At 48.4% G+C, this 20,192-nt stretch overlaps 1 protein-coding gene across 1 annotated transcript; it reads left to right on the top strand.

Annotated features, from left to right (window-relative positions):
* Positions 1-2,450: 2,450 nt before the first annotated feature.
* Positions 2,451-10,571, top strand: PROK2 (prokineticin 2). The gene is made up of 3 exons (XM_036391007.1): positions 2,451-2,549; positions 6,497-6,622; positions 9,622-10,571. Exons 1-3 carry the CDS (start codon positions 2,451-2,453, stop codon positions 9,745-9,747), a joined length of 351 nt encoding a protein of 116 aa, XP_036246900.1. The 3' UTR covers positions 9,748-10,571.
* The last annotated feature ends 9,621 nt before the right edge of the window (positions 10,572-20,192 follow it).

Raw genomic sequence — 20,192 nt, 5'->3', positions numbered from 1 at the left:
TCCCCCTCAGCCACACTCAGACTCACCTCAGCCAAGGAACGAGGCTGGCTGAGGGCTCAGGGAAATGTGGGCTCTGCAAAGGCTCAGCCTTCCCTGTTGGAACAAAAATATAAATTGAAAAATCTGGTGAAAACGGGACCTACTTGTGAGAACGGGACACACTGGAGGAGGGGAGTAGAATAAAGAGAGAGAGATGGAAGTAGGAACAGAGAGGCAGGAAAAGGGAAAAAAAGGAAGTTAGGAGGGAGAAGAAAGGCAAAAAGAAGCATAAAGAGTTGGGAAAGGAAGGAAAAGAGAGAAGAAAAGGAGTGAGAGAAGAAGGGAAGGAAATACTGCATGTGTTTCACTGATGTCCTCCTCCCACAGAGGATGGCGGTGCACAAAGGTACCACCCTTAATGATCAGGCCTTGGTTTGTGCTGAATTTCAGTGGTGTGCATGTAGGAACAGGTGCTCACTGAGACCACGAGAGCATGCCCTGGCATTTGTGCTGGAAAGAACCAGAGCTTCTGGAATGGGGCTCTGCTCCCAGTGCTCCTGCTTCTGTCTTTCATGGATCTTTGGTGGGAGCCAGCCCTGCTGAAGAAGGGAGCTGTTTTCCTCTTGTGGCCCTGGCGGCCATGGGAGCAGGGAGGGCTTCAGCAGAGGCAGAGATTGCCCATGGCAAGGAGGGGAGAACCACGGGAGAACAGGAATTCAAAGGGGTTCTGGGCTTCCGGCAGGAATTGAGATTGGTCCAATTCTTACTCAGACTGTGGGGTACTTTTGATGCTGTTCTGTCCCAGACAAGATGAATACAGCCTGCATGTCCCTCATGGCCATGTCCACAGCTCTGCCAGGTATCAGCAGAGGCTGGGTTGAGGGCTACAGGTGGTTTCTGTTCACAGAGAGAGCAGGGGCGACACTGGGTCTGGGTCTGCTGCTGGCCAGGGAGCAGAGGGAACATGGGCACTGGTCCCTGCTGGCTCCAGTGGCTGTGGGCTACTACTGCCCCACTGTGGGATGTGCTCTGACCTGATGTCCCCAAATGTTGTGGCATGTTTCCCCCCTAAACTGCTGTTGGATGCCTCCCTACTCCCTAATCTGCTGTGGGATGTCCAGAGCCAGCCTTGGGATGAATCCCTAGATCTCCTGTGGGACAACCTCATACCTGCTAGAGGGTGTACCCCAGCCAGCCCTGGGACGACCCCTGCTGTGGTCAATCCTTCAGCCACACTGTGGGGTTTTCTCCCGAGCCCTGGGACGTTCCCCCAACACCGCTGTGTGATGTTACCCCCTAAGCCCAGGTCCCCCAGTGCTGATGCGGGATGTCCCCAGCGTGCTGCGGGATGTTCCCCCGGGCTGTCACCATCCTGATGCGGTCGCCCTTTACCCGCAGCCGCGCACCTGGGAGCGGTGTGTGCGGGTGTGTGCGCGGTGTGTGCGCGGTGTGTGCGCAGTGTGTGTGCTGTGTGCGCGGTGTGTGCGGTGTGTGTGCGGTGTGTGCGCGGTGTGTGTGCGGTGTGCGCGGTGTGTGCGCGGTGTGTGTGCGGTGTGTGCGCGGTGTGTGCGCGGTGTGTGCGCGGTGTGTGTGCGCAGTGTGTGTGCGGTGTGTGTGCGCAGTGTGTGTGCGGTGTGTGCGGTGTGTGTGCGGTGTGTGTGCGGTGTGTGCGCGGTGTGTGCGCGGTGTGTGCGCGGTGTGTGCGGTGTGTGCGCGGTGTGTGCGGGGTGTGTGCGCGGTGTGTGCGGTGTGTGCGGTGTGTGCGGTGTGTGTGCGGTATGCGTGCGGTGTGTGCGGTGTGCGCGGTGTGTGTGTGGTGTGTGTGCGGTGTGTGCGGTGTGTGTGCGGTGTGTGTGCGGTGTGTGTGCGGTGTGTGTGGTGTGTGTGCGGTGTGTGTGCGGGGTGTGTGCGGGGTGTGTGCGGTGTGCGCGGTGTGTGTGCGGTGTGTGCGGTGTGTGCGGTGTGCGCGGTGTGTGTGTGGTGTGTGTGCGGTGTGTGCGGTGTGTGCGCGGTGTGTGTGTGGTGTGTGTGCGGTGTGTGCGGTGTGTGCGCGGTGTGTGTGCGGTGTGTGCGGTGTGCGCGGTGTGTGTGTGTGTGGTGTGTGTGCGGTGTGTGTGCGGTGTGTGCGGTGTGTGCGCGGTGTGTGTGCGGTGTTCGCGGTGTGCTGTGTGTGCGCGGTGTGTGTGCGGTGTGTGCGCGGTGTGTGGGCGGTGTGTGTGCGGTGTGCGCGGTGTGTGCGGTGTGTGCGGTGTGTGTGCGGTGTGTGTGCGGTGTGTGTGCGGTGTGTGCGGTGTGTGTGCAGTGTGTGTGCGGTGTGCGGTGTGTGTGTGGTGTGCCGGTGTGTGTGCGGTGTTCGCGGTGTGCTGTGTGTGCGCGGTGCGTGCGCGGCCGCGGCGCTGCCGGGCGGGGGTGACTCAGCCCCGGCTTTATAACGGCGGGGCGGCTCCGAGCCCGGCTCGCTGCGCCGCACCATGCGGAGCCTGCGCGGAGCCCCGCCGGCGCTGCCGCCGATGCTGCCGGTGCTGCTGGTGCTGCTGCTGGCCGCGGGACACGGAGCCGTCATCACCGGGGTGAGCACCGGGGTGAGCGCCGCCGCTCGGCACCGACCGCACCGACGGAGCCGGCGGGAGCGAGGGAGGGACAAAGGGACAGAGGGACAGAAGGACAGAGGGCTCCGCCGCGGCGGCGGGACGGGAGTTGGGGTTTGTTCGCAGGGAGTGATAGCGGGACTGGGGGAACCGCCCGGGATAAGGGGTGCCCGGGGAGAGGGAAGCGGGATACCCGGGAGAGGGGAGCGCTCTGCTGCCGTAAGGGATACCCGGAGAGAGGGGAGCGAGATAGCCGGGGAGAGGGGAGCGGGATACCCGGGAAAGGGGAACGCTCTGCTGCCGTAAGGGATGCCAGGAGAGAGGGGAGCGCTCTGCTGCCGTGCGGGATACCCGGAGAGAGGGGAGCGCTCTGCTGCCGTGCGGGATGCCAGGAGAGAGGGGAGCGCTCTGCTGCCGTGCGGGATGCCAGGAGAGAGGGGAGCGCTCTGCTGCCGTGCGGGATGCCAGGAGAGAGGGGAGCGCTCTGTTGCCGTGCGGGATGCCAGGAGAGAGGGGAGCGCTCTGTTGCCGGGGCTGCTCCCTGGGCATCTCTGCTCTCTGCACTGCCGAGACTCGGGGTCTGTCCGCACTCAGCCGTGCCAGCACAGAGCGGCGCCGAGTGCGGTGAAGGATGGCCGGAGCTGGGATAAGTGATAACGAGGACGTGGGAGGGAAAGCAGTGCCAGGTGATGAGAGGTGACAGGGCTTGGTGTCCGTCTGGGATAAGTGGTACCGGCCGTGGCATCTCTAGGGATGAGGGATGGTCTGGATTCAGTGGTATCAGAGCCCGAGGGACTCTCTGTGGTGAGTGATGCCAGGATGTGTCAGTCTCGGCGGTGGGCAATGCCAGACCCGTGGGCCTCTGAGGTGAGGGGATGCCACAACGTGGGGTCTGTTCCTTTGGGGGCAGGGATGTCTTCGGGGGGAGCTGTCTCCAGGCTGGTCCGGGAGTGTGCAGAGAATCCTGCTGCTTTTCCAGGGCTGGAGCTGTCTCCCATCTCCCTGCATGCAGCCCCAGCTGTCCCCAAACCTGCTCTGAGAGGGTCTGGCTCAGGGCATTGCACTGCTCACTGTGCACCCCAGGTTCCTCCAGCCCCTCCATGTACAGGGCAGGATTAGAATCCTCAGAAAACTCCATTTTCCTTCTTTTTTTTCTTTGTCTATGACTGTGATCGTTTTCCCTCTCAATAGCCACTCCTTGCAAACAAGTCTCTGTTGTTGTTTTTAGGCTCAAGATTTACTCTGGCTGTGAAAATACTTTTTTTCCTAAAGACGTTATTTAACCCAAAGCGTTGCATCACTTTTTAGTTAAATGATTTTTTAAGTGTTTGCTTTGGATTAATAACTCAGCATTTGCATTCCTTTGAGAGCTCACATGTCTTTTGTAACCATCAGAAGTTGCACTCACAGCAGTGGATTTCTCTGTGGCTCTCCAGGCTCCCTGTCCAGACCCCTCAAGCCCATGAAACAACTTGTGGGCATTTCCCTGGAAGTCAGATCAGTTCCAAGGACTGATTATTTATTTTAGAGCAGAGAATGTGAAGGAATTTTTTAATAATTGAGGATTTCAAGATTCTTTTAAGTAGAAACATTCCCAGCAACAGAAGAGCAATTTATCTGTTATTAGAGTTGTGGCTACACCTTGAAAGCATAATTAACCCATTAAATAAAGTAATTGTGAGGCACTGAATAATAGATCAGGGACAAGGCAGATTCAAAAAGTAAAAATAGATTAGAACTAGAAAATGTTACTTTATTAACTATTGCAGAGCATTTCTGTTTAAACCACTGTGATGCATTTTTGGCTTTTGATGAACAGGCAAATCTCAGATGAGAGATGACGTAGGTGTTCCCCAGCCCCTGAGCCTGAAAGGTGTTTTTCCTTTCCAATTTAAGGACTTTTTTCAAGCTTTCCTTAATTCAGTGGTGGTTCTTGTGCTGAAACCTGTTGCCTTTGCAGCTGGCATTTCACCTGGGACATATTCTTGGGCTGGTTTTCTGGAAAACTGTGTTTAAATGAGGTGCTCATGTGGTGTTTGGGGAAGTTTAGGAGTAGCAGCAGGAATTACAAATTGCAGATAAGGTGTGGGCAGGAACACTTGGGTTGAATATTTTCAAAACTTGTCATACATTTTTGGAAAGGGAGCCTTAAAAGTTCTGCCAAATGTAAATGTGTGTGTGAGGTCAGGAAAGAAATTCTTCAGCCTGGACATTCAGGACTTGTTTGGTAGAACACACCCAGGTGGGTTTTTCAGCTGAGTGGTATTTCACCCCAGGACCAGTCCCACAGAGATGAATGGACTTTGAGAAACATAACTAAGAAAAAAAGGGAGCTGCAAGGCAAGAAATAGCAAAGAAATAGCAGAGCCTGTGATTCCAGCTGAGCAGTGGACACCTCAGCAGTGTGCTGGGGGCAGCCAGAATTGCTGTACCTGCATTTTTATTTGTGACAAGGGCAAAATAATATCATTAGAGTACTTTTCAAATTATTATTATTTTATTTTTTTAAGAGAGAGGTCAGAAAGTGAGTATAATCTACCTGGCAGGCTGGAGTGGTAGATTTATGGCCATATTAGTCTTACAAGCAAATGCTCTGTGTTTGGGCTTGCCTGCAGCACAGAGCTCTGTGTTTAGGAGCTGTTTGGGTCGCACACACTATTTAATAGTGATCCTAATGCAACAGCTTCTTCCTAAACTACTGACTGAGCTTTAAACTTGTATTTTGATCTGGCTCCTGCTGGTCAGTGCAATATTTACCCAGTGAGTAGAGTCTAAAGCCATTTATCATGTAAATCCCAAGGTAAGACCAGTGAGTTTTCCCCTCAAGAGCATGTTTACTCTGGGAATGTGCCTTCCCCAGAGCTGTTATCAACATTTACGTACGTTTTTATGAGTTTCCCATTTACGTAGTGCTGACCAGTGCCTTCCATCTCTCACTGCTGCTGCCAGACACCCAGAGCAGTAAGTTAATCAAGCTTACATTCAGGATGTAAGCAGAACCTTTAACTGATGGCAATTCTCACTGGAGAAAGGAGACTGGTTTTTGCATTAAATCTATATAAGCTTTTGATTAAAAAGTAACTGAAAGATGTACAGTAGCATGTTTTCAAACCCTAATGTGTCAATTGCTCTTCATGGTTTGTGGGTTTTAAGACATACCCACCAGTCTGCATTTTGGTTTCTGCTTATCTAAGCTGTATTGGGTAAGCAGTAAAATACTTTTTTGCCTCCTGTGAAGTGGAATGCTACCACAGCAGCATTTTTTTGGAGGTGAGAACTTATGCAAAGCTTTTCTTAAGACCTTTTTTTAGTTATGTGTAATTCTAGACAACAACCACAGAGTCCACATTTAAACTTTTGTTTTAGCTACTTCCACTTGGGCTTCTCTAACAAAACTCTTGCAGTGTTGCAAGGGCACTCACAACCATAGTATTATCATGTGAAGTTAGAAGGAATAGTTACCTAAAAGTCATTAAATTGATGGATGATTTCCTATCTCAGCTTCTCCATAAGACTGGTTTGGTGACTCTTTTGGTGACAAGTTTAGTGTGGTTGGTCCTTGCTCCTGCCTGAGCTCACTCAGGCTCTGATTTGGGAGCTGGGAAAGTGAGTGGCACATGCCAAGGTCTATCAGTGCTCAGAAGTTTGGACTGTAAATCACTGACAGTCCTGTGTTTGGCCCAGAGCAGCTCTGTGTATGGTCCTGGCTTTAAACAACCTGGTCCCAACTCCAAAATGTGCCAGGAGCCTGCACGTTCCAATCCATGGGAGACACAAGTATTGCAAACCAGCCTTAAATCCTATTATCCACTTTAATGAGCCATGGTAACTTAGGGGTGCCAGAGGCAGCTCCTGAGCACCTGATCTGTCCTATTTCTGGACTACATTTATTATTCATGTAATTTGCTTAATGCTGTGTTGAACTGCAGGCCTGTGACCGAGACCAGCAGTGCGGGGCCGGAATGTGCTGCGCCGTCAGCCTCTGGATCCGCAGCCTCAGGATGTGCACCCCCATGGGAAACCTGGGAGACGAGTGCCACCCCCTGAGTCACAGAGTGAGTACCTCACTGGGGGGCTGGAGGAATGTCCTGAGCTGTGCAGCACATGGCATAAAGCCTAGACGTGGTGGAAAGGCAGGGAAGCTTCCCATTCCTTACAATATCCAGCCACCTGCATCTGTATGGGAGCAGAGATGGAGGCACCTGCGTAAGGAAGTGCATTAGTGTCAGAATTATGCTGAAGGGAATCAGAGGATGAAAGCACTACACGCTTCCCAGATTGTTTTCTTATTAGTTTGTTGTTGCTGTTTTGTTTTGTTGCCTGATCCAAAGGAGCGCTGGCAGTTCCCAAGCCCAGCCCTGCCAATCCCTCCTGGTGTGAGCAGGAGCACAGCAAGTGCCACCAACCCCAGTGGCAGTGGACAAGATCCTGTCACAAGCATAAAAATGTCACCAGTTGGTGTTGGGACAGCTGGTGCTTTGAGAAAGTGTTGACACACATTTGGGCTTGAGAAAAGTCTCCACAGGCTCTCTTTGTCTTGGTTCTACCTATTAATTTTAAATATCTATGTATATACACATATACACACACACACACTGTATTATTAATACAATGATTTTAACAAGTGCATTTATTAAAGGCTATATAATTATGTATTTCTTATGCAGTATGAAAAAAAGCTGCTTATTTAAAACACAAGAGATTGCATGGGATGTTACCAGGGAGCTTGAGAACCTGATGGTCTTCAGAGTCATCCTCAGGGAAGAGCACAGCCCAAGAGTCATCACAAGTGGAAGATATAAAGCAATAAATTCAGATCATAAATGTGCAGCTAGTTAGCTGCCTCTCTCACTTTCATCCAAGGCCTGGCTTCTCAGTTTATTTTCTCAGCTTTAGGAGGTTTAAGGCTCTATTTTATTGCAGTTAAATTTTTAAAACTTCTGCTGTGATATTGGAGACCAAATGTTCATTTTTACTATGTGATGTAGCAGGTTCTTCTTGTAAGGGCTCTTTCCATTACCAGGAATTAGGATAAGAGGAATTGTCTTCTAGAGGGTTTTATGAGCGTATTGTTATTGGGCAATAATTTAAACTGTCTGATATATTTCAAGCTGACTGTCTGCATAATTACAATCAGAGTAGATGCCTGTCCACCCCAAACACTAAGTCACTGATATTTATAAGCTTTATGAGGTTAATTTTAATTTCTCCACTGATCTTCCTGAGAAACACAAACCAAATTGATTTACTGGAGAACGTGAAATGAGTTTATTTTAAGGAAGGAGGGTTTGCTCAGTGGTTCCTTTCCGGTAAATACTTGTGTAGGGAGCAGCTGGGTACCTGATCACCAAAACCTTTCATTTGCTGCAGGATAGGCCAAAATCCAGCACCACCATGGCCATGGCACCCCAGGGACATCCAGAGGAGCCAGGAGATAACTGGAGGAGATGCTTGGCAGCTGGGGTTCCACCTTCTAGTTTCCTTCTCAACAACTAGATGGTGATGGACTGATGCCATTAGCAGTCCCAGCTGGAATTTCAAGGCCAGGTCTGAGGCAGGGCCAGGCAGGGTTTGCAGGCAGGTGAGGTTTGGCAGCATGGGGAATGAAAGGAACATTTCCTTGCAGCAAGTGGAATGTTCAGAATAAATCACCTGAGCTGTCAGGAGGCTGAGAGCTCAGGTTTTGGGTTTGGCTGCAGTGCTGGGTGTGGGCACCCTAAGGGATGATTCCCATGGGGATCCCCAGCAGGTGTGGGAGGCTGTTGCCTCTGCTCACACTGGAGCAGAGGGGCTGTGGTGGGTGGCATGGGGAAACCCACAACATCTCTTGTCCTGGGGCTGCTCTTCAGATGGTGCTGGCCCAGGGCACTGCAGGGGATGTGAGCCCTCTGCCCACCTCCTGCCTCCAGCAGGGTATCACTGGAGTCAGGCTGGTGCTTGCCACCATGCATGGAGGACTGTGTGGGACTTTCTTAAAGACAAAATTTGTACACTGACACAAGAAAATCTTGGAATGTTAATATTATAATTTTAGGCTTCAACCACACAGAAATCTGGAAGTGAGGGAATTTAGGGCTGCCTGCCTGGCTGGTAGCGGAGGCTTTGCACCTCTGTGCCTCCTTTGCTGCATCCAGGGAATGCTCAGTGTGTGCTGCCAGCTGGCAGCACCACAGCTCCCAGACACTTCCCACAGGGCTGTCCTTTTTGGCTCCTGTAAGAGACAGAGCTTGTGACCAAGTTGTTGAAGATTGTCAGTGCGTGTGCATGTCATGGCACAATTAAATTTGTCTAATGTACTCCATATGTGCTCCCTGCAGCACAATGTGGCTGGAGGAGGGTGGGATGAAATGAGAAACCTCTGCCCTGTGGTGAAAAGGATCCTGCTCACAGGGAGGTCAGGCAAGGTGACTCCAGAGGTCTCTTCCAGCCTGATTACCACGGGATCCCAAGGTTCCCAGGTCCTGCTCTGTGCCATGTGACAAGGCAGGATTCGGGACACGCAGAAAGCCCTGCACAGTGGCACCACAAAACGTGATGTTAAAGGCCAGTGTAGTTTCACAACAAACTCCTTTATGAAATGGCAGTAAATGGAGAACATGTGTCACAGATGTAGATTTACACAGCAACATGGCTATTAACATCCTGTTCTTAACTGTGGCTGGACTGGGTGTACAGTGGGGCTGCCTTTGCCATCTGCTCTGTGCTGCAGCTCGTGGGGAGCTCTGGCTGTGAAGGGAGGGAACTGGGCAGCATTCCCCATATCCCCAATATTCCTCCATTTCATCCCCGCAGCCACCAGTGCTGTGGCTCTCCCTGTCACTGATTGTAGGAAATAGTAAATATGCTGTTAGCTAAAAAGTTTTTAAGCTCTGTAACAAAGAAATCTTTGGCTGCTGCTGGCTGTGTGTATTGCCATCTTCCTATCGTCTCAGCCATGTAATGAGGCTGATGCTGCAAATAATGCTCAAGGAATGTACCCCAGCAGTCCCATCCTGTTTGTGAAAAGGAAAAAATAACCACCCCAACGCAGCTGACGTGCTTGCTCTGTCCCCAGGTGCCCTTCCCCGGGCGGCGGATGCACCACACCTGCCCCTGCCTGCCGGGCCTGGCCTGCCTCAGGACTGCTCCCAGCAGATTCAGGTGTCTGCCAGACTTCAGAAAAGAAGATGTCTTTTTTTAGCAGGAACTGTTCTGCACTCGAAAGAGCCGCTCAGTGTTTTCATTTTCTCATTGTTGTGACCAAAAAAGGGTTACTTGCCAGGGGAAACCCTGCACGACTTTCCTGCTTCACCAACATCAGCTGGAGATGAGACACTGCTGTTGTGGCCAAGGTTTTCAGGAGGGACTCACAGTGGTGGATGATTTCATTTTGGGGTAGCCAAACAACATTTACTAGAGCAAAACTCTCTCTGAGGGCAGGGGCTTGACATTCCTGAATAATTTTGTGGGCTTTATGGTTCTAGTTTAACCCCAGAATGAAAAAATCCAAGTTATTGCCAGTTTTGGAAAAATTTGGCCACGTCTTTACACTTTGGAAGACCTGAACTGAACTGAGAGTTGGATAACTGCATAGTGTGAAGCATATGACAATTGCCAAAAGAACTGTATTTACATTGCATTTCATATCTTTATTAATATAATTTTATTTGTAAGTTAGGCACACCTCTAGGGTAAAAGTTTAAACAATAGATGTAGTTTTTACACTTTTAAAAAGTGGCACATGGAAACAAAACATTTCAGTATTCAGAGCACTAAAATATTTACTTATTTTAGTGTTCTAAGATGAGAAGTTGTTGTTACATGAATTGATGTAAAACTACCTGATCATCTCAAACTATGTATTAAGATGTAGTTTATATTAAAGAAAAAAGGAACCCTGAAGTTTATTTTAATAGGCTGCCTGACCTCTTGTATATGTATCAAATTTGCTGTGCAAAAATTCTGTATCAGAATAATGGCAGTGTATGATTTGATTTATTTTAATATTATAACATTATTTTGTCATTGTGGTTTTTCATTTTTATTCAGTGTAATCTGTTATCCCACACTTGATTCACCACCTAAGCTAGCAGAGCTCCTTATGGTTAGCTTAGCAAAAGATTATGTGCCTCTGGCTGTTTTTTGGGAAACTTGTAGTTTACAAGGCATGAATTCCTCAATCAAGCTGCAGTTTCAGAATTTGGAGGAATGTTGGTGTAAATAATATGAGAGGTTTTTCTTGGCTGGTGCCTCAAAGGATCAACTTTAGCCCAGCAAACATAAGATTTGTGGGTTTTCTATGAAATACTGTGTGACTTCATATTTACTTGTCAGTCCCCAGAGCTGGAATTCCAACAGTTTGTGTGAGATTCACATGTTTCTTGCTCTCAGACATGCAAACATATGCTGGAACTGGAAAAGTGAAGTCATTCATCTTTCAACAATCGGTGCTTTGCTGCTGGTGGAGATGGGGGGGGGGTTGAAGAAGTGAGCACAGTGTGTCCAGGCCAGACCTGTAAAACTGAGAGGAGAAACATCCCTGGGAGTTACCAGGCACCTTCTACTGGGCTCCACAGCCTTCCTTGGGGGACAGAAAAGAATAGCTGCATTAGTTATTGCCAGATCCTCGTGGATTCTGCATATGTTAGGGAAACAAAAGTCTTGAGAGAGATTGTATCCTCCTGGCTGAAAACAGCCCATCCCCAGGGTACCCACTCCAGTGCCTCTGAATTTTGCCTCCCCCTTTGCAGTGGTGATAGAAACAAAAAAAAAAGGACTGAAGTGCCACTGAAGGGTAATTTTACATCTGGTTTGCATTAATGTGATCAGGTACAAAGTGCCTGTATTAGATCTGGAGTCTCAGAGGGGCTCAACACTAACCCAAAGGGCTGGTGAAAGGCTAAGTCATTTATTGAGTTCAAAGTGACATGCCAGCATGGCAGAAATTCCCATAACCTGGATTTAAAACCAACCCCCAAGCCTGATTATACCATTGTCACTAAATAGGGGAGCTCCCCAAACACCCTGTGCACCCCCAAAGCCTGGCTTTGCAGATGAGGAACACTCTGGAAATGTGGGGGTTGCTTTTCTGTCCATGTCTGTCCCCATAAAATAAGCTTAATACCACGGACTTCAATTTACACATAATCAAGAAGAAAAATAGGAGCACTCCAAATGTGCCTGTGTCCCATCTCTTGCTCCATTTTTTAAAATCAGAGCACAGAAAATGAACCATGGGAGGAAACAGTAGCCCTGCTCCTCATCTCCTGCTGGCCTAATTCACCTACTGAAGGCAGTAGCCCTGGTTTGTATCATTGTAAAAGAGTGGACATTGTAAAAGAATTATACCTAAGGACTGCCTCAGACCTGCCAGATCCTAGGAGAGTTTATCAGACAAGAGGAGAGCAACTTTGTAGTTATAATTTGTGCCAATTAACTTGTGGCTTTAAGCATTTATCTGGGTAATGAGAACAGCCCCAATTACACGGGTTCAGAGTTCACACCCTCTGTAGCAGTGGAAGCTCCTGTGTCCTGCAGACACTCCTGGACAGGGAATTTGGATGGTGCAGCTTTGAGGGATTCCTTATCCCATACTCGTCCTTGAGGGGCTTCTCCACACCTTCCCTGTGATGTAGGAGAGATAAAGGCAAAACCTCACTGTCCTACATCCCCACTATATTCACTTGGCAATAATTATTACGATTCCCCTTTTAGTAATTTAATTTCCATTAATTGACACTCACAATGGAGGTTAGTTGATTTGAGAGAATCATTCTGGAAGGAAGATTAAGCTTTTGCATCCCCATTATTTCCTAAACTCTGCCCTAATCAATTATCTTTTCTCCCATCCTAGGGGAGATTTCCTCTCCCAAGTACACCTGCAAAGGCCCTTTAATTTCTGTCTGCAGTGGAAGGGGCTGGGAGGGCACCCTTTACCTTTGCTTTACACGGATAATAGGCAAACCAGTGACCACAAGTATTTCCAAATGTGAATGGCCATGCAGTGCAGTCCCCTCTGCTCTTCCCTGGAGCCAGCTTTTGTCTTGAGGAGCACAGCAAATGACTCAGGATGCCCCACAGGAAAGGTGGCCAGCCTCAAGCCAACCCTGCCACAAAAAAGTTTTCTGCAGTCCCCTGTGCTTGCCCCAGAATCACCCTGGCAGGTATCTCAGGCCAGGGACAGCTTCCTCACCTGCCTTGAAGGAAGGAAAGGGAGAGGTCCTTGCACGAGAAATCAGATGAGAAAACAGAACAGAACTTGTGCAGCCCTGGAACCTCCTTGGAGCAGGGGATAAACCTCATTCCCCATACCCACAGCCTATGAAGAGACAGGCTGGTTTAAACACTTCCCTTTATTCACTGCACTTAGATCTGTGCCAACGTGTGTTTTAACTTTATTAATATTGCAGTAATTTCATTATTAATAGAATTGTGTGCATTAATTTTTAATATTATATGAATATTGATATTACAGATATGCTATAGAATAACGTTGATATCCCACCACACTGGAGGCATTTCCATGTTTATTGCCAGATTTTAGGCGAGCAGAGAGGCCTTGCAGGAAAGGGCACCACCACATATTATGAGTTGCTGCCTTAATTTGATTAGGTGCTTATTAGGAAAGGGGAAGCAAGGTGTTTAGGGGTTTGAGGGTGCACAGCTGGCTGAGCCAGCACACACTTATAAGTGGGGGGGAGGACTGCAGGGAAGGCTCTGCTCCTGAGCACCAGCAAGCCCAGCTGAAACTCAGCTTCGTCTGCACTGTCCTGCCCACAATTCACCCCTGGAAAATTTTGCTACTTCAAAAAAAAGTGTTACAGAGGTAAAGTAAATTATTCTGGTTTTGTGGCAAGGGGGACTCAAATCTGAGTGGGTCCATACAGAAGAGACAGGTCAAATACTGGTTTTACAGAATTAGTAACTGAAAGGAGCTGAACTGGATGAAGATCATCATGGTGTTTGGGAAGATAAAAGAGAATAATGCATACCTCTATGGAGAACACTTTAAGGTAAGAAAAGTGATAATTGTTGGTACTGTTAGTTTGTAGTGGTGTGGGAAACAGTAGTCTTGTTGTGACCCCAAAGCTCTTGTGTGTTTGAAGATGATGTAACATTCCTTGTCAAGAGGGACTGAGCTAATTTTCTTCATCAGCACAATCCACCAAAGCAAAGGATGACACCAGCAAGTGTGACCCCAGACCAAGGTCCTTGCCAGTGCCTCTCCCTACCCCAGCAGCTCTGGGATTTGTTCTTTCTGCACAGATGGATATTCAAAAGAAACAGAAGGTGCTAAGAATCCCTTGATTTAAACAAGATGTCTCAGGAGTTTGATCCTGACAATGTGTAACATGTTTTCCAGAAGGAATTAGAAAATTGCAGGAAGAGAATAGACTGTGCAAATGCAAGAGGATTTTGATAACAGCAAAATCAATGTGCCTTTCTCTGTTACATAGATATGAAATGGCAAACCAGCAGGGGTGCAGTCATTAGACTGATCAATAATTCTGAGCACAGGAATGGAGATGAGTTTAATGCACATCAGCAAATCACCTGTGGTTTCTCAAGGAGAGTCCTGAGTGCAGGCAGACCTAGCCCAGTGCAGTAGGACACATTCCAAGGATCTGGCAGGGCAGGTCCCCCCAGGTCCTCCTTGGAGGATGGTGGCAGCCTTTGGGTCACTCTGCCTGGTCATCAGGGCTGGGAAAGGCTGGATGTGAAAGGCTGATGCTGAGCAATCCTGGTGCACTGAAGGAGAAGGATGGGTGGCAGCTTGTTGTGTGACAAGATGTACAATGTAGGGTGACAGCAAAGTGTGCAGGAGAGGAGAAAAGAGCAATTTAACCACATAGGAGAGGTGTAAACCCCCCTGTGGCAGGGGTTTCCCAAAAATCTGAATGTGAGCAGCTTAGTGGGGCAGAAAATGAAGGCAAGCACAATGCCAAAAGAACAGAAAGTCTCCTCTGCAAAACCTGGGAGACTGTGCATATTAATTGTGTACCAGGAGTGCCCAGAGCACCCCAGGCTGATGGTCCACCCCAAACACCTTGCTTCCCCTTTCCTAATAAGCATGTAATCAAATTAAGGCACCAGATATCAGAGTGGTACAGGCATGTCCCTGTCCCCAGAAGTTCACAGATCTCCCAGACCACATAAAGCAAGTGCCTGTGCTGTACTTAGTGTGTACCTGCACTGCTGCAGCCTGAGCCAGCCTGGGATGCAATCACTGCATCCCAGCAGATGGCACGGGAAGGATGGGCCATGGACCCTGGAGAGCTCTGCACTGCACTGCTTGGGCAGTGTCTCCCTTCCTAGGCTGGGAATTCCACCAGGTCTCCCAAACTCTGGTGCCGTGCCTCTGCCACAGCATCGTAACACATGGAAAGGATTAAATCTGCTTTTAAAGCATAATGTGGCTTTGTAAAACCCAAGGCAGTAACACAGTGCAGAAGCAGACTAAAAACATGGCCTGGTTCCAGCCCAGCAAGCAGGGCTGGGTCGTCTTTATTTACTTTTTCTTTTGCACATGTGAGTGCACTCATGTCATTTCATGCAGAGATTTGTGGGCTCTTTCACCACAAACAGGCAGATGTGGCTCTTGCTGCAAGGAGTTTGCAAACCAGCAAAGCTGATATTAATTCCAGGGGGTGCAGGATTCACCCATTGTTTACTCCTTCAGGCTATATGAGAGCCCAGGCAGCAGAGCACACCTCTGACCTCTTTCATGGGTCCAGAAGGGTCAGCTCAGGGAAAGGCATCAGTGAGGCAGCTGCCAGCATTCTCACTCTTGCCAAAAATTTCACCACATCCTGTAGAATTAGTAGGTTCTTAAATTTTTCCTCTCCAATTTCTTTTCTCACATGGATGAAACCTTGACAGAAAGGTCCCCCACCCCTTCAAATCCAACAGCAAAATTTCCTGACTGTGGTGGTGTCCTAATTCCAGCTCCCTTCCCCACCCTTTCATTAAACTCTCCAAAGTCGCTAACAAACCTTTCACACATTGCAACAGAGCCTTCAACTATTTGGATTTGGTTTACATCAGCACTTAGGCTCAGACAGATATTGCACAAACAGTAAGAAAAAGTCTGTCCTGCTGAGTATTTAGAATCTACTGGGGAGGAAAATCATTGCCAAGCTCTCTATCCCCACTGGCAGCTCTGTAGCAGGTCCTGCAGAGCCTGGTTCCTGCAGCCTCCCTCAGGAGGCTGGGCCACCCTTCGGTGATGCTCAGCCCAAACATGTCCCTCCTTGCTGTCACACCTCAGCTCCAGCTCTACCTCTGCCTGTGATGCTGCTGGCTCCTTGGCTCAGGTGCCCACGTTCTCCCCCTGCAGTCACTGCAGCTTGGCTGAACATATTCCCTCTTCATCCACCTTCCTCCACACCCAGATGTCTCCTGGGGCTCTGCTGGAGACAGGGGCAGCTCAGCCCTGTGGGCACCCCGAGCTGGTCTCTGTGCCCCAGGGCCACTGCAGCCCTGAGGCACCCAGGGGCTGTCCCCTCACCCTTGGCACAGCACACTGAGGGACCTGCTGTGTACTGTGAGCATGCAGAGCCTAATGAGGGAGGGGAAGGAAAGGAAAAGGAAAAAACCCACTTGATTTACTCGACTATCAAGCCACTCAACATTTCCTTTCCAGCACCCTCCTGCAAGTGCTCAGTGACAGATGGGGACAGATTGAGTGGTTCGATGCAGTGAGGTAATATTCCACTAAATCATTCCTCTTTCTCTCACTGTCAGAAGGCACCCAGACTTCAGCCCTTCCTCTGAATCTTCCTGTGTTTCCCTCCTTAATGACAAAGCCATTTTAGCTCTACCTCTGCTAAAATTTCCGAGAGAAGCAAGCACTGCTGTTTATACGCTGTGATAAAATGGGTGTTGTAAAACAGTTAGCAAAAGGGAGGAGTGAATCACCCTGAGACAGAGAGGGTTCTGGTGCTGTTTCCTGGTGTTTCTGATTTCTTTTTGTTGCCTGTGTGCTGGGGCTGAGCCCCAGACCGTGGTGCAGGGGCTCTGGCTGGGCAGGCAGCAGGCTCTGGGCAGGTGTGCCGTGGGCAGGCGCGCAGGCTCACACTGCACGGCTCACAGATGGAAGATCCATTTTTTTCTCTGGATGATTTGTTCCAATGGTTAATCATCCTCACACAAACACAGGATTATTTTTTTAATGACATACCAGTAGATAACGTTCAGAAACTTTTAGGATGGGCTTTCTCTCCACCGGGCAATCTCTTGATTTCTGCCTACTCTGTGAATGCCATGATGACGGACTAAAATTAGCTGTGACTTCACAGCTTCCCCGTGCCCTTGCAAGACTAGCTTTGAACTTGAAAGCCTCCTACACAAAGTGCTTTGTGCTATCAACCTGGTCGCAGCAGATGAGAAAAATGTGGCACTGAATGCAGTGGCCTTCCAATAAATAGATCCACAGTACGGCCATGCATGACTCGAGATCAAAGACAGAGTGCAAGTGCTGAGGTCATTAAACATGAATAGAAATACAGAAATGCAACAGCGTGCATGAAAGGCTGAGCTTGACTTTAAAGTGATGAAAGCTTGGTAGTCAGCAATTGTTCACCCGTGATAATAATCTTGCCATCAGTGGTTCTCTGCATTAGAAAGGTGAATAACTAATCATTCTTGGGATAAAGCATTGAGGTGTGGGGCAGTTAATGATTTGTACCAAGTGAAAATAGGCTTGGAGATGCTCAGCATCAGCAGCTCTAGGGAAAGTCAGAGTGCCACAGATGTCAAGCTGGAAAATCAGCTCCTGGTCACCAGTTCTACAACTGATGGATAAGGATTTACCCCATACAAATCCTTCAGGAATGACATGGCATCAGAGGTCACCAGCATGAAAGGAGGTTTGGGGTAAGATATCCATAGGCACAGCCCCAACCCAGCACAATTCAGCACCAGCTTTTAGGAGACCATCTTCACGGAATGGTCTTTCTTGGATGGCTGCATTTCTTCAACACGTCATGTATTTTTTAATATTCTGAAGCCTAAGAACATCATAGCATGAGAAATGCTTCCTGGTTCCTATCACAATAGAGTTAATTATAGCCCGTGCAGTGTTTTGAGCAACTACAAAGGAAGCTGTGCAAAAAATGATGACTTTAGGAAACCTCTATTAGAAAACAGCCCCCCTGCCGTGTTTCTAATACTTTTTTGATTAGCAGCATAACTGTCTAATAAGGTTTCTGGGGTATTCTGATACTGTGTGGAATGATCCAATCTGCAACCTGAGCTAATGAAGGACACTTAGCTTTGCCTTCTGCCAATATCTGTCTGTTACTCTGGAGCCACTCCCCTCAGGGCGGTTTGTTGGCAATTCTGAGCAAGTGCAGGTGCTTCCAAGGAGCAAGGTGACTGTGCTTAACCATGTGGGGTGAGTGGCAGAGGTCCAGCCACATCCTTTTCTGTGAAAAGAGGGAAAACGCCAGCTTTGCTCTCCTCTGAGCTCTGCACAGTGTGTCCCAGGGCAGTCCCACAGCATATGGCAGAGCAGCCTTCTGAAGATGTAGCTGCACCACATCCAGGTAGAGCCTTAGGAAAGAACTGTTGCTATCAGACTGAGCCAAATTCCTGCCCTTTTCCTCGAGGCTACTGGCTTCACACCAGTCTGGGAGGCAGCTTTGCCTCCTCTGTGCAGAGCTGGTACTGGAAAAGCAAATGATGACAGCTTGTGGGCTACACATCCCCTGCTCATCTTTCACCTCTAGCACAACCACTGAACGAGACCTTTACCCAACAACATAATTTGGCTGAGGCCAAATGTTTCAGCTCCTTTCCTAGCAAACCCTTCCCAAATCTAACAGCAGAGCTATAAGCACCCTAGAGTACTGCAGGCACTGAGTGCTGTAAATCAGAGATCATCTTAGCTGCTAACTGAGGTTTCAGACCAGTGTCATTTTTCAAGCTGGCCTGACATTTAAGTCTATACTAAAAACCTCCACTGACTTGAAGATTTTGGCTGGACACGCTTGTAAGGAGTGTGTTCAATACCTGGGGAGTGAGTGAAGATGCCAGCAGCAATCAAGATTTTTCTGGAGCAGCTCTCAGCACAACTGCAATCCCTCACCACAGATATGCAGAGGCAGCATGCTGTGACCTCTGAGCCAGACTGTGAAGAATCTCTGGGGGAGATGATATTGGTATTTCCTGTGGTACTCAGCACTTGTGGTGCCCAGAATATGGGAAAGTACCATGCAGCTGCCTGGAGGGGTGCAGAGAAGACTGAAGGTACATTCTGGTGAAGCACAGCTCGATGGGAGAGCCCTGCTGCTCTGCAGCCCACCAGACCTCCCAGGTACTTTGTGTTTTGGTCAGTGGGGATGGGGAGAGGGGCTCAAACCACCTGAGTTTTTGCAAGAGAGCCCAGGACTTGTACAAGCAGCACTAACTTCTCATGTGGGAGTAATTATTAACGCCCAGCTCTCATGGAGTTTCAACCCTTGGCACTTGTGAGTGAGACTGAAAGCGCTCTGGTTTTTGCAGGATGGAGGATTCACAGCCACACCTCACAGTCCATACAGCAGCAACCACCTCTCCCTGTGCTCATTCCATTCTCCCCAACATTATTTCTCTCTTTTTGTTTTTTTTAATCCAGAGCAGGTTTTTATCCTCCCCGACACCCCTTCTCTGATCTTGGTCAAAGCATTTAATCTCTGTGACCCACTTTCCCCATATGCAGACTAAAGGCTGCTATGTGAATGCTGTGCTTTGGAAGTGCCTTTTTTTTTTTTTTTCCTTTTGCAACTTTTTTATATTTTCTCAGATTTCAGAAGGAATATTTATCCTCTGGTGCTTCTCCAGCCCTTGCTAGTTTTCCATACTTTCTTGGTGCACTCTCAGCCAGCAAAGTAGTGGTTTTGGTGTGCTGGCACTGAATACTCCTTAATTTTCTGCCATGTCCTTGATATTTAGTTTCACATCTTTTGGAATTAAGCCCTATTGTAGAACACCTATCTAAACCCTGAATTAAAGCAACTGGAGCTCCTTTTCTTTTGCACTACCACAGCCTGGATCATAATTTGACTAACATCACAAGTACCTAAAATATAAAATTAACTTCAAACAGCAGTGATTTTGCCCTCAGAGTATATCAGGAGTCCTGAGACAGCCCTGGAAGCTGTGTGCAAGCAAAACACATGGTATAAATTTTTTTTTTTTTCTTTTTTGTATGCTTGTGCTGTAGCAAGGCTGGGTCTGGCTGCCACTGATGGGTGATAGCATAGCACACATTATCTTCACCAGATAAGAACCAATCACCCATCTTGTGAAGACATCAATGAGCCAGGGGATGCCTCTGCACAGAGGCTGGGATTCAATACAGCAGCACTGCTTGATAAGCCAAGCCTAAATAAAACCATCAGGTCACCCAAAGGTGAGTGTTCATCCCCCACATATACTACTGACTCTACAACTTGTGTTCATTTTTTTCCTAGAAGTGAAAAATCTGGTCCTTGCAGCTTTTAAGGAGGTTTTAAAATAACTATTTTCCCATCTCTGTGGTTTAAATAGACTCATAACCATACTACTTATAGCCTGGAAGAGAGAGAGGATGCCAAAATATCAGACATTTTTAATAGAGTAAAGAGAAAGAAAATATTGGCTTGGTTACCAGCAGGATTAGGAAAA

The sequence above is a fragment of the Molothrus ater genome, chromosome 11 (assembly GCF_012460135.2).
Source record: "Molothrus ater isolate BHLD 08-10-18 breed brown headed cowbird chromosome 11, BPBGC_Mater_1.1, whole genome shotgun sequence".
In the NCBI taxonomy this organism is placed as follows: domain Eukaryota; kingdom Metazoa; phylum Chordata; class Aves; order Passeriformes; family Icteridae; genus Molothrus; species Molothrus ater.
This window is presented reverse-complemented; position numbering and strand designations above follow the sequence as displayed.